Genomic DNA, 17732 nt, shown 5'->3' with positions numbered 1-17732 from the left:
CCTTTTGGGCACCAGGGATCGGTTACATAGAGAGGTTTTTCCGTGGACTGGAGGGGGCGTGGTTTTGTGTGCTGCCTACATCCTGTGGATGGGGCTTTCCTTGCTTGTGTGGACCAGTTGGTGGCATGCCGTGGCCCTGTACTGGTCCACAGATTGGGGACAAGGACAATACACACCTGTGGGTAAATTTGCTGGCTGTTTTTGTTCCTAATGGAGATTTCCATTCACATCAGTATCTGCTCCAAAGGAAGTTGGGAAGGGACCGGAGGGAATTATAGGAAAAGACTAGACAAGACTACAAGCTGTAATCAGCCTTCAAGGAATCATCTGGATAACTTGGTACATTCCTAAGAAAAATTTCTCAAAACTTCTTGGAGAAAAAAATGTGCCTCCTATCAAACATTTATTTGTTCAGCTGTACCACAACAAAAGTAGGGACGCGGTGGCTCAGTGGGTTAGGATGCTGAGCTTGTCGATCAGAAGGTCGGCAGTTTGGCGGGTCGAATCCCGAGTGCTGCGTAACAGAGTGAGCGCCTGTTACTTGTCCCAGCTTCTGCCAACCTAGCAGTTCGAAAGCACGTAAAAATGCAAGTAGAAAAATAGGGACCACTACGGCGGGAAGGTAACAGCGTTCCGTGCGCCTTTGGCGTCTAGTCATGCTGGCCACATGACCACAGAGACGTCCTCGGACAAGCACTGGCTCTTCAACTTTGAAACGGAGATGAGCACCGGCCCCTAGAGTTGGAAACGACTAGCACGCATGTGTGGGGGAACCTTTACCTTTACCTTACCACAACAAAAAGACAAGCAATTCCAACTAACTTCCATCCTAGTCAATTATCACAGTTTATTTTTATTGGCAAGATGGAACCTGTTATATGAATAGAATTATTAATTATTTATTCATTTATTTAGAAATCTGGCCATCTAATTAAAAAGACTGGATAGGCAGGGGAAGGGCAAGAATCTAACCCAGTCTCTTATAGACCCTGGACCAGCAACTACAGAATAAAAACCTATAAGTAGAACATTGTTTGGGGAGCTTTGTGCTCATAATAAAGTTTGCAGCATTCACATTTGCTGCTTCTAGTTATTGCTCAAAGATATAATCCATTTGGACTAGCTCAGGGGTAGGCAACCTCGGCTTTTATGACTCATGGACATCAACTCCTAGAATTCCCGAGTCAGCTATGCTGACTCAGGAATTCTGGGAGTTGAAGTCCATGAGTCATAAAAGAGCCGAGGTTGCCTATCCCTGGACTAGCTCGTTCTGATCAAAGACTGAAGATCTTTATTTATTTATTTTTAATTTCATCAATGTGTCTACCATTTAGGCTGCTCTAAGCGGCTAAAAGATCAAACAAAATAAGCAAAGCTGGATGTGGGCTTTAATGCTATCTATATAAGGAAAAACGTCTCTGTTCCAGAGTCATGTTGTTGCTTGAGCTCCTGGATGGCTGGGGAATTCTGGGAGTTGAAGTCGATAAGTCTTGAAATTGCCATGTTTGGAGAGCCCAGCTTAAATCCCTGCCAGGCAAAGCACGTAGAATGTTTTTTTCAAGGGGACAAATCTAAACAATTATTTGCTAGTCATTCCTGCACTAACTGTGTAATTCCCAGATTAATCCTGAGTCATTAAGACTCCACCAAGCCCAATGCGCATTCTGTTGCATGTGGAAAACTGGTTATAATCAGAATGAAAATGAAAAGACCAGCCTTACAAGAAAGAAGACCTTTGTCTGAAATGCATTCTCTAGCCTTAGTAGAACAGATTGGGCACTAGGAATCAACCATCTTTAGCAAACCTAAAGGCAATTGGACTTTCTTGTGTTTTTTTCCTTGAAAAAAAAAAAAAGAAGCAGCTTCTCTTCGATGAGAAGCGAAATATTTTTAAGGGGAAAAAAACCAAAGAAAGTCCAGTTGCCTTTTGGAAAAGCACCTTTGGGACAACCATGACTTGGATGATTGAGAATCTCCACTGACATCTTTAAGAAAGTTTTCTATAATAATTTCCTTACTAGTTGGAGGAAGCCGTTTCCTATTTCCAAAACGTAATTCTGAGTTAAATGGATCTTTTGAAGACACTTTATGTAACTTTAAGAACCTTATCTAAATCATCATCATTTGTGTCAGTTGGCATTCTTCAGCACCAAAACGTACAGATTTTTTAAAAAAGAGATAGTACAGAAGACTTAATAGGTTTGCGCTTATTTATTCAAAGTCTTACTAGGCATTTAAATTTCAGATTCTGGAAACAAAATGAAAGCAATTATTTCTAGAGTGTGAGTTATACTGTATATAGTCCCCTCCCCCCCAACATTACAAGGAAGCTGTCTGAAATATTTGCTAAACACTCTGTATGCTTAAACATTAAACATTTTCCAAGTTCTTACCTCCAGCAAATGATAAACATAAACACAACGAAACAAGGTCAGAACGAAATGTAAACAGATTTTAGGCTTATAACATACCTGGATTGTGGATACGATCCAAGAGCTTCACAGAGCGGGCGCTGACGACTCCACCAACGTGGAGAAGGAAGCCTGGTGGAAACGTCGTCAAAGTGAAAAAAGGAAATTCCTGTGCCAACCAGAAGAACAAAACAGCCGTTGACCTCATGAACTTGGTTCTATTGCTCACCAACTCAACATGCATGGACTTCATGAAATACAAATGAAAGAAAACAACTGGGAAAAGGCTGCCTTCAAATATATACCAGGAGCAGGCAACCTCTTCAAGTCAACAGACACAGGTAGAGTTTTGGGAAAGTCACACGGACTCTTTTGCAGGATTGCTGCGTGGACACTAATGCTCACTCCCCAAAGGTAAATTGAATTACCCCCTAGGGTGCATTCTACCACTTAGGAGATGTTCACATAATCCAACAAAACACTGGGCTGTATACACACACACACACACACACACACACCCCATTTTACTTTCTAAAAATGTCTCTGGGGGGGTTCCATGTGCAAAGGATGCCGATGTTAAACGGTGACATTGCAGCATGTTGCTCTTCAAAAAAAATGAAATCGCGTAGATATAAAAGGAGGTGCCGTGTGTACGCTGGTGTCCATGATCATGATGTTGCCTCTCCCTGGTTTACATTATGCATTAAGCAAGCAAAATGTATGCCATCCAGTTTGCTTGGGGTAGCAGACATCTCAAAAGCCACTAAAATGCTACTTTCCCCCCACGTAATCCGGCTGCTAGACAAAACTGTTAACCATACACTGTGACACCATAGAAAGCTGGAGTCGGATTTTTATGGCGAGTGCCTTAAAAGGGGAACGCATTTTAAAGAGCTCTGCACTGTGGCATCCCACCTGTTTTTATTTTGAAATTTTATGTACTAATTTCATTTGCTTCTTCTCCTTATTATAATGCTACGTACACTTACTTGGGACAAAAATTGCTATGGCGATTTATTTTTAAATAAGGATTCATACAACGTGGCTGTTGAAATCTAATGCTTCAATTCTAGGCTTCAACTGTAAAGGACCCTGGAAGAAACAGATTATCTAGACTAGGGGTCCCCAACCCCCAGTCCGTGGGCCAGCACCGGGCCGCGGCAGGCCAGAAACCGGTCCGTACAAACCAGTGAAGCCCCATCTACAGGATGCAAGCGAAACCACGCCTCTTTCCGGTCCGCGGAAAAATGCTTCCCCATGAAACCGGCCCCTGGTGCTCAAAAGATTGGGGGCAACTGATCTAGACCAATTTCTGTTGGATTTCAGGCCAATATGCAGTTATGGAGACCACACTGGTCTTGCTAGTTGATAAATCTGCAGTGGAGCCAGGCTAGGGCGGTACAATCAGCCTAGTGCTCCTTGATCTCTTGGCAGCTTTCGGTATCACCAACTACTGCATCCTCTTCGGTAGATTCAGGGATTGCAAGTGGAAGGCACTACTCTGTGTTGGCTCTGCGCCTAGTTTCAATCCTGACACGTCACACGATCTGTTACTTGTGGAGTGTCCCAGGATTCAACTCTCACTCCCTTTTTCAGATTCACATGAATCCACTAGGTGAGATCATCCATCAGTTGGGAGTCAAATATCCTCAATATGCTAATGATCCCCTATTATATCTCTTGGCCCCGGGCTGACTCAGAGATGCTGATGAAGATCAGATCCAATTGGGCAGGTCTAGCTCAATCTGTCAACGCTGTGACAAACCGAACTGAAGCCATTTTCATTTTGTCTTCGTTGCCGCCTAATAGTTTTAGAGGTTTTAGCTGGAGGAGGACGGGGGGGGGGGAGATGCGGTTTTCAGTTAGCCAAAACAATTCATATGTGTGAGAACCAAGGTCATTGTTGATAACATTTTGGCGGGTTAGAGAGCTGGGTGAATGTGATTGGTGAATGTGATTTATGACAGCTAATTGGGGTGGGGATTGCAACTTGTAACACTGTAACCAGAGGGAGGGGATTTTAGTCTTGGGTTTACCTTTGTATCTTGTTCCCTAAAATAAAATGCTCTTTAAGGAAGAAACCCTTGCCCTGAAGTTCTTTTAAATGGTTTCATCTATCCGAACCATGTTTGACCTCCCCTCCCCCTTTTCTGTGATACTCCATCTTTATTCTTTAATGGGGTGCACGTTGACATGAGGGTCTTTTTGAATACACAGCTCCTGCTTGAAGGCTTTGTACAGGTACACAAAGGTGTGGCAGTGGTTCCTGGAGTAGGAGGTCCTTTGAACTGTCACACACAGTTTGGTCACCTCTCGATTGGACTATTATAATGCATATAATGCTACTTGGAGCTGTCCTGGCACACCGCTCAGAAAATACAGCTGGTCAACAGCTGCACAGGCAGTGATGGGTATGTTGTGGGACATATATGTGTCCCCGCTTTGTGAGCGGCACTGACTGCCAGTTGACTCCTGGATGCAATTTAGTTTAATGAAGAGAAGGATGATAGCAGCGCTCCAATATCTCAGGGGCTGCCCCAAAGAAGAGGGAGTCAAGCTGTTCTCCAAAGCACCTGAAGGCGGGACGAGAAGCAACGGATGGAAACTAGTCAAGGAGAGAAGCAACCTAAGGAGAAACTTCCTGACAGTTAGAACAATTAACCAGTGGAACAACCTGCCTCCAGAAGCGGTGAACGCTCCAATACTGGAAGTTTTTAAGAGACTGGACAGCCATTTGCCTGAAATGGTTTAGGGTTTCCTGCCTGAGTAGGGGGTTGGACTAGATGACCTCCAAGGCCCCTTCCAACATTATTATTATCATCATCATCATCACCCATAAAGCTCTTCATGGCATAGGCCTGGCTATTACAGGGACTGCTTCTGTCCATTCAGTGCAGGCACAGATCTCGTAATGCAGGGGTCCCCAACCCCTGGTCTGTGGACCGGTACCGGGCCACGGCACACCAGCAGCCAGTCCGCACAAACAAGCAAAGCCCCATCCGTGGGATGCAGGCAGCACACAAAACCTTATACTCTCCAGTCCACAGAAAAACCTTTCTCCATGGAACCAGTCCCTGGTGCCCAAAAGGTTGGGGACCTCTGTTGTAGTGCCTCTCACGGGATCCAGAAGGAGATCACTCCTGCTCTGTGGAATGATACCTTTGCAGTGATCTTTATGGTTCCTACCCTATTGACTTTCTACAAATGATTAAAGACGTGATTGTTCTCCCAGTCCTTGGGCGTACATGGCAGTTGAGCCCCTATGGTGTCTTTTGGTCTTGACTTCCAGTAACCTGCATACTTTTATTTTGATACTTCTGTTATCTTTTACATTTTGGAAAAAAAAAATTGTAAGCTGGACATGGATGCTGTGGAATTGAGTGACCTCACCCAAATTCAAAAATAACAGCAACTTAATTTTGATTTAGAAATACTTGCTTCCTAGAGACAATATAAAAGGAAACTATATAACAATTGGAAATATATGTTTGGACGTAGGTTTTAATATGAAACACAGCTAGAGGATCTTCAGCATCATTTTAGAATCCACTGGATAATGTTTGGAAGCAGGGGAATAAGCATCTGATTCTGGCAATGGCTATTGCTGGATTAATGAAAAATCTCTGATGATATCAGGAAAACTGTGAGTGGCATGGTGGCCTAGTGATAAACACACTTGCCTCTCACTCGGAAGGTTGAGAGTTCAATCCTAGGGCGCAACAAAAAATTATCTGCTGAGAATTCAGCATGGCATCAGGAAGGACATCCGGCCAATAAATGCTCAACTCCATCCAGTCACCCCAACTCTTCTCCGAATTAAGAGATTACAGGATCATTAAAAAAGGAGTAGCATTAGAAAAACTGCTGCTTTAAAGCACTAATCCATAATTCAATAATTTCTGTTTTACTGGCACTAATCTAATTTGCTCACAGATAATGATTCTGTGTTGTTGTTTTTTAAAAAAAATTATGCAATTCAGATAAAAGGAATTTCACCATAACTGATCTGCGTGCCTATGTGGTTCTTGTGGAAGAGAACCTTAAAGAGGGTATAGTCTGTCTGTCTGGCATAGACTATTTAGCTAGCTAGCAAATCAGAAATATATAGAATATTCACGGGGAAAAGATGGAATTCCATTGATCAATCTTAGAAAATAACAAAGAAAGTAATACGTCAGAAACGTATAGCACATTTGCAGGGAAAAGATGGATTTCCATCGATCCATTTTAGAAAATAACGAGGAAAGAAGTAATTAAAGGAAGGAGAAGAAGAAGAAGAAATGAAGAGAATGGCTTATTTCACAAATTAGTATTTAATAACCAGACAGAAGGGGGTAAAAATCATTACATCTTGTGGGAAATCATAATCACAAGTTTCCCCTAAACACAAACCGTAAGGTTCACATTTTAAATACTCTATGCCAGCGGTCTCCAACTTTTCCGGCACAGTGGAGTGATGGAGGAAGCGGCAGTGGGGTGGGGTGGGAAGAGGGGCTGGTTTCGTGGCCTTGTCCATTATGTCCGCACTCGGTTCCGAACGGGCCCGTTCGGAAGTAATGGACGAGGCCCGCGAAACCAGCCCCTCTCCCATTTCCTCCATTAGACTGGGGGTTAGTGACCCCTGCTCTGTGCCTCCAGGTATAGACTGTTTTAGATCAGTTAATTTTATGTAGAGATATGTTTCTTTAAAAAAAAATCTAGAGAAAGGAGAAACAGAAAGCGGGTGAAAAGAAAAAAAAATCCCTGCAAAGCTTTTTGGGTTTAAAATCCGCTAAGGTTCTCCAACTACAATCTCAAGATACATTTCTTAACAAGATAATATAAATATTAGCTTCACTTTGTGGTTCAAACGTGACACTAAATTATAAGTCTCGAGTGGAATCTTTTGGACCCATCCACGAGGCTGCACTACAGGAAATAATTTAAGTATGAGGGGTCCTTGGTGCTCTCTGAGCTTGCTTGTTTTCTTGCAGACATTTCATTGCCCAAACTAGGTAACACCACCAGTGCTAGTAAGGAGTGTTTAAACTGACAGCAAACTACACTCCTTACTAGCACTGAGGATGTTACCTAGTTTGGGTCTGCAAGAAAAAAAAGCAAGCTCAGACTCAGCCCAGGACCACACATGGCAATCCCGAGCTACAAAGATTCTCCCGTATTAATAATTTAAGTAACATGGAGACTTGGTAATCATTTGGCATATACAGTGAAATTTTCTCAGTTTTCCAGACCTTAATACAATGGACAGACCAGATTTATACAGAGGTTTTACCTAATGTCATTTGCAAGATGAAATTATCAAGCAAATGGCAAATTACTAAGACGATTTATTTTTGTGTTTAAGAGATGTTAGTGAATAACTGAGAATCTGTTTAAGCAAGGTTTCACTGTATTTGCACTGGATAAACATGGACTCTCTTGAATTTGACATCTGCATCTTTTAGTTCGTGGACCATTTTAGGTAAACACCAATCGCCAAATTGGCTATACTGCCTTGACCCTGCTGAATTTATTTCTATTTACGTAGAGTAACTAATATGCAAATCCATGACCTATTTTCATAAAATCTTATTAGACCGAGAAGATTAAAAATATTTTTAGGTGAAGAACATACCTAATGAAAAGCATCAAATGAATTATTTCTGTGCTTTAATATCTTAATTCAAGATATTCCCGTCCAATGTTTGTGACACTTTATTGCAGTGTACAAATTATGCACATAAGCAGTAGTAAAGTTTACAAATACCTAGTAGCACCCGTGGAGTTTCTTTAGGATACAGTGTTTAAATAACGTTATATTTCAGGATAGCTATTATACTATTAACATTTCCCATGGAGGACCATTGAGTCACTATTGGACACGCTGCACTATAAATGCCAAAAGGGACTTGATTTGATAGGGGGGGAAAGCAGAAGCAAATAAAAAAATCATATTTCCAATATGAAGCTAATCTGAACATGCATCATGCATATTCTCTATGCATGTCATTTGTGAAGAAGCTTTTAATACGTCATTTTAAAGGCAAAATCGTTTAAAGATCTCTTATTAAATTGTATGGCTGTGACTTACAAAAAATGTACGTTTAACTACGGAGACGGCAAAGTCAACATTTGTAAAGAATGAAAACATTTACTGCGTATCAACCAAAAGACTAAACCCATTATCCAGAAAATATATAAATTATTAGGATAAGCAGCAAAGTCAACAAAGTCAACACTTTCCCCCCCTTTGTTAGCTTTCAAATTAAATATTACAAAATCAAATCAATAAAAAAAATGATACGTTACATGAAACGTACAGTCATGCCGAACTGAAAAGAGCAACTGGATTGTTTAAAAGTTCCGGAGAAGCTTTCTCGATATTTTTCTGCCTAGGAACAATTCCAAAAAGGAATGTGGAGAAAATAATAACTGACTCCAAATTCCTCAAATAAAAAGCTCCGAGGTAGAAAAACGAGTCTCAAAATAAATATGAACACAAAGAGAAAGAGGTGAAGTGTCACACAACACTTGGAACATACCCGCCTTCTACAGAATTTATGAGGCGATCCTCCCTTAGCAATAGGTAACACAAAAAATGGGGAGAAAATTATCCACTGATACAATGCTACTGCTTTTCATTTTGAATTAATCCACATTTTAATGGGCCGTGACATAAAAACATGTTCGGCAGAGCCCTCTTCATTCAAGTAAAATTTCACTGCTACAAGCGACTTGAAATTCACCGAGTGAAAGTGAGGTCCTTGTTCACAATGTGGCTTTCAGCTCTAATAATCAGAATTAAACATTTAAAGATATAAAATTAAAGCGGGCGTGTGGGATATGAGGAAGGTAGCTTGTGTCTTTAGATTACACTCCTCACATGAAGGTGAATTATTTTTTGGTTTAAGCTCAAACTTGACTGAAGTAGGAATTATGAGAAAGATAGGCTGATGTGAACAAATTGCATATATTTATGCGCTCAAGTTTATAGAAACATAGGAAGCAGATGGCAGAAAACGACCTAGTGGTTCATCTGGTCTGCCCTTTGAGTTTTTTTATTTTTATTTTTATTTATTTTTGGTTAGATGATAGACATTGGTTTATCTTAAGCATGTTTAAACTCAGTTACTGATGACTGACCCACTATCTCCACAGGAAGCTGGTTCCTAGCGTCCACTACTCGTTTTGTGAAGTAATACTTTCTAACATTACATTTGGACTTCCCTCCCGTCAGTTTCAGATTATGCCCCTGGATCCTTGATTTCTGCTTAATACTGAAAATACTACGTTCTAGAACCTTATTCATGCCCTTAATATATTGAAGGGTTTCAATCATGTCCCTCCTTTCCCTTCTGTCCTCCAGGCTGTACATATTCAATGCCTCCAATCTCTCCTGATACATTTTGTAACCCCATGGTGGCGAACCTATGGCATGCATGCCACAGGTGGCACGCAAAGCCCTATCTGTGAGCACGTGCACCATCGCCCCAGTCCTAGGCCTTCAGCTGGGTTTTATAAAACCTTTTCGCGTTAGGCCTCTGCCACCGTGTGCAAAGAAAAAAAAGTTTCAATCAATCAATTTCAACTTCTCGTGGGGGAAAAAAAGATCTCGCAAAGTTGGAATTGATTGAACTTTTTAGTCCCACCCAGTCTGCCGTTACCACCGCAGTCATGACCACCCAATGGGCCACAAACACCCAATGGGCTACACCCACCCAATGGGCCATGCCCACCCAGCACCCGACAATACATAAGTGGCTTTTGGGTTGCAGTTTGGGCACTCAGTCTCTAAAAGGTTCGCCATCACTGCCCTAACCCTAACCCTTCCACCACTCGTTGTCCGTCTCTGGACTCGCTGAGTCTTATCAATATCTTTTTTAAAGTGAGAACTGGACACAGTATTCCCAATGGGGTCTGACCTCATCCTGTTCACGTCGGAGGAACCATTTAAGGTGCTTCTGGGTTGAACGGATATCACTGTTGCCTGGGTTACATCTGTGGGGGCTCCTTTCGTGACTCCGTCAAGGAGCTGGAGCGAGTGACAGGAGCTCACCCTTCCCCGCAGCAGCACTCAAGTCTCGAACATGGGCTTGCTACCCACCAACCCAGAGTCCTAACCATTTGAGCCACCACGCTCTATATAGGGTCTGACTAAAGCCCTATTATAGTGGGATTAAGACCTCCTTTTTCTTGCTGGAGATCCCTCTAGAATTTTGTTTGCCTCTGTAGCTGCCTGGCCACATTGTTTACTCATTTTGCAGTCATCTGCTATAAATCCTTTTCTTCTGCTGTTCTGTCTAACGCTGTACCTCCAGTACTTGTCCCCTGCCAGAAGATTCCGTTTTTCTAAGTGCACAATCTTACATTTAGAAACATTGAACTGCTGTTACTATATATATATACATACATACATATATATATATATATATATATATATATATATATATATATATATATATATATATATATATATATATATATATATATATATATATATATATATATTATATTTGTTTTCGTAGATTCTCGCGGGTGTCTGTATGTGTAGATCTAGAGTCTCGGGTTTCTTCCCGCGTTCCTTTCATCTTCAGAAAGTTGTGGCGACGTTTCGACGAAATCCCATCCGTCATCATCAGGCCGGAGTGTTCCTCCTGCTGCTTCCAGGAGCAATGCGTGGTCTGGCTGTTCCTTTCCTTCCAACTGCCGGTGGGGCTGTGTTCTGACTGGGTGGAGGCGTGGCTGCTTTCTGATTGGGTGGGGGTGTCCTCCGATTGGGTGGAGGCGTGGTTGTCTTCTGATTGAGTGGAGGCGTGGCTGTCTTCTGATTGGGTGGATGCGTGGTTGTCTTCTGATTGGTTGGAGGCGTGGCTGTCTTCTGATTGGGTGGGGTATGTTCTGAATGGGTGGGGAACATACCCCACCCAATCAGAAGACAGCCACGCCTCCAACCAATCAGAAGACAACCACGCATCCACCCAATCAGAAGACAGCCACGCCTCCACTCAATCAGAAGACAACCACGCCTCCACCCAATCGGAGGACACCCCCACCCAATCAGAAAGCAGCCACGCCTCCACCCAGTCAGAACACAGCCCCACCGGCAGTTGGAAGGAAAGGAACAGCCAGACCACGCATTGCTCCTGGAAGCAGCAGGAGGAACACTCCGGCCTGATGATGACGGATGGGATTTCGTCGAAACGTCGCCACAACTTTCTGAAGATGAAAGGAACGCGGGAAGAAACCCGAGACTCTAGATCTACATATATATATATTTACCAATTTTCCAACGAAGCCATTTCATTTTCCATGTTACGAATAACCCCAGGAGTGTCAGCTTGATTACACACCTTTTATGCCATCAGCAAAAAGACCAATGAAAACCTTAATGACCTTTATGCAAATCTTCATGATGTAAATCTCTTCTTTATAGGCATGTGCATTTAATTCCTCTGCCCAAATAAAGATGACAGCCTATATAATTCACAATTGCAGCAGAAGGATAATCATTTAATAACAAAGGAAACAGGGCGCTGTTTTCCTATACAGCAGTAGGGAAATACAGGAGTGTTTCTAAAGTGATAACTCTAGGCTGAAATCCTACACAGATTTTCCGAGAAGTTAATCCCATCGTTGGACATGAACTATGCTGGTACACATCAAATATATAACAGGATTTAATGAATTTCTTACCCTTTGCTCCAGAGCTGACTGAGTTTGTTGTCTTAACAGAGCTTTTAAAGGCCCCCCTTCTTTTCCAGCACTACCACTTCCCATTCCTAGAGAACATCAGCACGTAAGTCAAAGTGAAATCAAACAATTAACAGACATTACATCAAAGTTATATTAAAAATATGGCACATGTTTGATGACTAGCAAATGTAGACAACCCTGCGAAAGTCTAACCTGAGATGGTCAAAAAGCCAAAGTTGTGTATCAATTAATTTATGAAAAGATATATGTAGTAAGAAAAAGGTAAGCCTCAGCTTCATTTAACAGGCTATAATTTTTAACTGTAATTTATTTATTTTTTATTTATTTAATTTAATTTGTATACCGCCCTTCTCCCGAAGGACTCAGGGCGGTGAACAGGGCAATAAATAATACCAAAATACAAAAATTAAAAACAGATTAAACCATAGTGCCCAAATACAATAAATAAATTACTTAAAAGCAATAATTAATTAGTGTGCACGTAGCCTATGATTTATGTGCAGAAACTATTAACCATGATCGTGCTAGATGTAAACTTTAGTAAGCCACTGGCTAAAGATTATGCCCCTCAGCTCAATTTGAACCTTTAAAAAACCCAAACAGAATTCAAAAGTTAAATATTTCAGAGTATTTAAAGATGGCATTACTAGACTGCAGTCTGAGATATATAGATTTCATATGATTATATGCCATCAAGTCTTTTTTTGACTTCTAGCAACCGTATAGATCAGTGGTGGCGAACCTATGGCACGCGTGCCAGAGGGGGGCACTCGGAGCCCTCTCTGTGGGCACACGCACCTTGCTCTTTGGCTAAGTTTTCACAGGAAAAAGCCATTTCTCAAGCCCCTTCCTAGCCAAAACAAGCCTCCGGAGTGAGTGCACGGTTTTCAGCTTTGAATTATATCAAATCTGACACTGGAAACAAACTAACAGAGGCCCTGAGTGCTGCATCTGTTGCTCTCAAACTTACAAAGTATAAGCTAAGGTTAGACAAATTATCAGCATGCATACAACAGCAAAAATCACATTAATTGTTCAAAAGCATGCCAAATGCAAAGTTTTACCTTTCAGTAAAAAGTTGTTTGTATCATTCAAAGCTTTGTTATTGTGTTTTTCTTTTAAGACAAAAGATGTTAATGCATGAATTGTTTTTTTCTAAACTAAAACCTCAGTATTCAGATTAAATTGCCGTGTTGGCACTTTGCAGTAAATAAGTGGGTTTTGGGTTGCAGTTTGGGCACTCGGTCTCTAAAAGGTTCGCCATCACTGGTATAGATAAGACATTTTGACATAGCAAGGGACTAAAACTTGGTACTCTAAGGTAATTCAAGGAGCCCACACAGCTATTAGAAAAAGAGTATAATCACACACAGTTAAAGGCATAAAGGAAAATAATGTATTTTCAAGGCTGAAACGGTGAGCATGTCACATCAGTGTTTACAGAGTAATTCCATTAAATTTATTCAGAAAAGGTTGCACCTAAGTCATAAAGATATAATTTAAATTCAAAGTTCCAAGTATCAGTCTTGGGTATCTCCAATTGTCATAAATGCCAATCACCCAGTGATAAATCAGCCTTAATAATACTGAGCTAAATGGATTCCTTATCAGACCCACAATTACAACTAATAAGGAGAGAATTCTAATTTCTCTTAACAAACCATCAGCAAACTATTTAATAGGGAGATACCTTAGTATGTTGGTTAAGTCCAGGGGCACAATTTTATATGCTTACACGATTCAGAATGAAAGCTAATTTTTAAATTTTGGGGTGGGGTGGGGTGGGGGGAGAGGTGGCTTAAAAATCCTCATTTCTCTGGATAGAAACTCCAGGATTGGACATTACGTTAAAATTATTCATCCTGCAGCTTGTGTGAAAAAAGGAAGAATATGGACAAACACAATGTGAACATAAATGGACACTAGTTTACACCATCTAAGACTGCTTGAGAGGTCCTTAATCAAATCTGCTCAATTGCACGATTAAATTTAAGTTTACAGTATCCCTGGTCAGGCCTGTCCTATTGAAACCTCCATTTTTAGCTGTTTTTGGATAAGGAAACAAATATTAGCATCCATATAGTCCCATTCTGCATGGTGCAGTCAATCACATTGTTCTTTCTTTTTCTTTTCGCGGTCAAATCTGTCTGACAAGGGGACTATATGATACTAAGAGCAGAGACAGAAATGGAATGAAGGCTGTTGTAGAAAAGGAACATACTTCACGGGCAGGAAGAAAACAGCCCAAACTTGTATTGCCCCACAGCATCAACCAAGTTCACATTCGTTGAAACAGCCTTGTGAAAGGACAGGCAAAACTAACATTTATACCATGAACATTTAGGAGGGAGTTTAAATTGCAGGTACAAAAAAAAAAAAAAAGCAGGACTGATGGCCACATGATGATCCACAGAGTAACACGAATGACTTGAAGAAGAAAAAGAAGAACGTTCTTCCCATTCGAAATTGAGGAGCATGGAAACATGGCCGGAAATGGACGGCTATACAGGTAGTCCTCGGGCTTACAAGCATTCGTTTAGTGACCGTTCAAAGTTACAACAGCACTGGGTAAAAAAAAAAGTGACTTCTGGCCACTTTGCACACTTAAAACCGGTGCGGCATCATCCCCGTGGTCACGTGATCAAAATTTTGATGCTTGGCAACTGGTTCCTATTTACACTTACTTCACTTATCCTGGACATGTATGTCACACGTCTCACGGTCACATGATTCACCATTTGTGACCTTCTCACAAATAAAGCCAATGGGGAAGCCAGACTCACTTGACAATTCTGTTCCTACTGGAGCGATTCACTTAGCAACTGTGGCGAGAAAGAGTGTGCAATGGGGAAAAATTAACTTAAAAACTGTCTTGCTTAGCCAAGGAAATTTTGGCCTCCACTGTGCTCGTACAGCGAGGACTGCCTGTACCACAATTTTTTTCTTCTTTCTTTTTTAAGAAATAAAGACCAATTATCTATCTCATAAAGATTTGGGAGGGGAAAAGAATGTTAAAAAGGCATGATAAAAATGATTTTTTTTTTAAAAAAAAACCCAAGTGTGATAAAGTTTTGGGGGGAGGGGAAGGAAGGGAATGGAAAACCAATCCTGGGAGAGTAATTACGTCAACGTCATGTAGCCAGCAGTTTTAGGATTTTAAAACGGGTCTAGGGGGAAGAAAAAAAGAAATTATAAGAAGCTTTCAGACTGTGCTTGGTGCCACGACCCAAACTAGGGGTTGGCAACCTTGGCTCTTTTATGACTGGTGGACTTCAACTCCCAGAATTCCTCAGCCAGCATGGCTCAGCATGGAAACCTTTCCCTTCAGGGTGGCTGGCTCAGGGATTCTGGGAGTTGAAGTCCACGAGTCATAAAAGGGCCAAGGTTGCCTACCCCTGACCCAAACCATCAAGGCGATTGATGAGTAATCCTACCGGAAGCAGCCAGAAGTAGCTCTTCAGTGAAAGAAATACTTTTCCTGAGAATTGGGTTCACAGGGCTAGGATGAAGAGGGTTAGAGCTAGATTCGGAGCAGAGAAGATGGGGCTTTGTGAGTGGTGGGGAACGACAAGATAAGGTTGGGGAACTGGGAAGCAGGTAAATCTTGGGTCCCCACAGGGGAAGTGCTGCGGAGAAAAGCAGTAAAGAGATGGTAGATTTCAGAAAATGACAAAAGAAAAGAAAAAGAAAAAGAAAAGAAAAGAAAAAGCAAAATGACTCAAGCAAAACCAGGTTTGTAAAAAAAAAAATGAACAAACAACGAGCAGCATTATGAACCGTTACAGATTTACAATTCACAGGATGACAAATACAGCACGATGAAGGGGCACATTCAACAAGAAAACTTCATCTACTATTTCTCCATTTTAAAAGTTGTGAAAGTCTGCTTTATTTTTTTTTATTTTTTTTTTTAAAAAAAGCTTGTTCCACACCAAATGGGTTTTACAGGAGAGGAATACCCATTTTCCTTGAGAGTTTAAAAAAATAAGTACGTAAGTTACAGAGGAGAGATGAATGGTGCGGAAATTTGGTAAACACCAAATAAATAAATAAATTTCCCCTTTTCAGAACGATTTTGCACTTTTTCTGATGGAAATGGGAACAGCTCGCTTTGAAAGCCTTGAGTTTTAAAAAGATACCGTACTTTGCATTTTACTTTTCATTTTTAAATAAAAGAGATAAAATCATCCCCATGATCACATGATCAAAGTTCAAAACGCTTGGCAACTCGCATTTTTCATGGCTGCCATGTCCCGGGGTCATGTAATCGCCATTTGCGACCTTCTGACAAGCAAAGTCAATGGGGCAATTCAGATTCACTTAACAACCGTGTTGCTAACTTATCAACTGCAATGCTTCACTTAACAAGTGTGGCAAGAAAGGTCGTAAAACGGGGCAAAACTCACTTAACCTCTCTCATGCTCAGCAATGGAAATTTTGGGTTCAGTTGTGGTCGTACGTTGAGGACTATCTGGGTTTGTCCTCTCTTAAGTTACTTTTTTGACAGTGGTAAAAAGTTAACATGGAATTTCATTTTCTAAATCAAGATTTAGAAAACTGAAGATTGCTCTAACGTGACAGATATCTTGTTGTCGTCCTCAAAGCAGCTCAAAAGACAGTCAGCCGGGCCTTATTCAGTTGATTGCAAAGACGTGCAGATACAAGAAAAGTTTTAAATTGTTACACCTATTTGCACATTTTCCAAAAGACATGGTGGACTATCTCCCAAACATATTACGGCTACTTTTAGTGCTCATAATTTACCAAATGATGTGGAGGAAATGAAAAGACAACTCCTTAGGGCAGGGGTAGGCAACCTCGGCTCTTTTGTGACTCATGGACTTCAACTCCCAGAATTCCCGAGTCAGCTGACTCAGGAATTCTGGGAGTTGAAGTCCATGAGTCACAAGAGAGCCGAGGTTGCCTACCCCTGCCTTAGGGTAATCTTAGTGCATTGGCTCTATGTCAGTTTGCAGAAGATATCCAGCTGCCAACTCATTCAATTAGACGATTCAAAGATTTATGCAAACAGCAGCTACTAGATGCCCAAAACAGAGAAAGGCCGTGAGTGAAAAGCTAAAATAGAAACAACACAAATTCAGCAAAAACAAATCACAAACAAATTAAAATAACGTGGGTGGAAGCACCTTACCAGTTTTGGGTGTCAAACTCAAATCTGTGTCGGAAGAGGAGGACTGTCGACTGTAGGACTTGGAAGGTGAAAAGGAATAGATTTGGTTTTTCAGTGGGGTGGAGGGTCCGGATGAATGAGGATTGGGGTTGGGATCTTCATTGAAAGGAATCCTGCCAGAAGAAGGTGGAAACAGATTCAGTGATCCTACATCAAAGGACCGGGCTGACGATCCCGAAACCAGGATGTGGACAGGGACGGGGGAGGGGACAGGGCCAATGATTCACTTAAGGTGGGAAGCTAGATCGCCGATGCCCACGGGCATTGGACAAGGTTGTTCACACGGACAACTTTGCGGAGGCAAATGGGCATTATTGACCAGCAAAACAAAAACTACAGCTAAAGCATAAAGCATCGAAAAGCGGGAAAGTAAACAAGAACATAAAACCCATCAGAATCCATGGCTGCGAGAATAAGGTATGTTTTTTTTTGGAACC

The 17732-nt window shown here is 41.3% G+C and overlaps 1 protein-coding gene across 11 annotated transcripts in view; it reads right to left on the bottom strand.

The window, feature by feature from the left end:
- Positions 1 to 17732, bottom strand: part of C2CD5 (C2 calcium dependent domain containing 5) — a 92272-nt gene that overhangs the window by 54455 nt on the left and 20085 nt on the right. For 6 of the 11 annotated variants that reach the window (XM_081330555.1, XM_081330559.1, XM_081330558.1 and 3 more), the window contains 3 exons: positions 17257 to 17408; positions 12084 to 12169; positions 2472 to 2580 (listed from right to left, as the gene is read on the bottom strand). In XM_081330555.1, the coding sequence (XP_081186681.1) occupies positions 2472 to 2580; positions 12084 to 12169; positions 17257 to 17408 (347 nt within the window). Of the gene's footprint in view, positions 1 to 2471; positions 2581 to 12083; positions 12170 to 15538; positions 15731 to 17256; positions 17409 to 17732 lie in introns of all 11 variants that reach the window. The other 5 variants (XM_081330564.1, XM_081330565.1, XM_081330556.1 and 2 more) reach the window with 3 other exon arrangements.

The sequence above is a fragment of the Vipera berus genome, assembly GCF_964194415.1.
Source record: "Vipera berus genome assembly, chromosome: 6".
Lineage (NCBI taxonomy): Eukaryota > Metazoa > Chordata > Lepidosauria > Squamata > Viperidae > Vipera > Vipera berus.
This window is presented reverse-complemented; position numbering and strand designations above follow the sequence as displayed.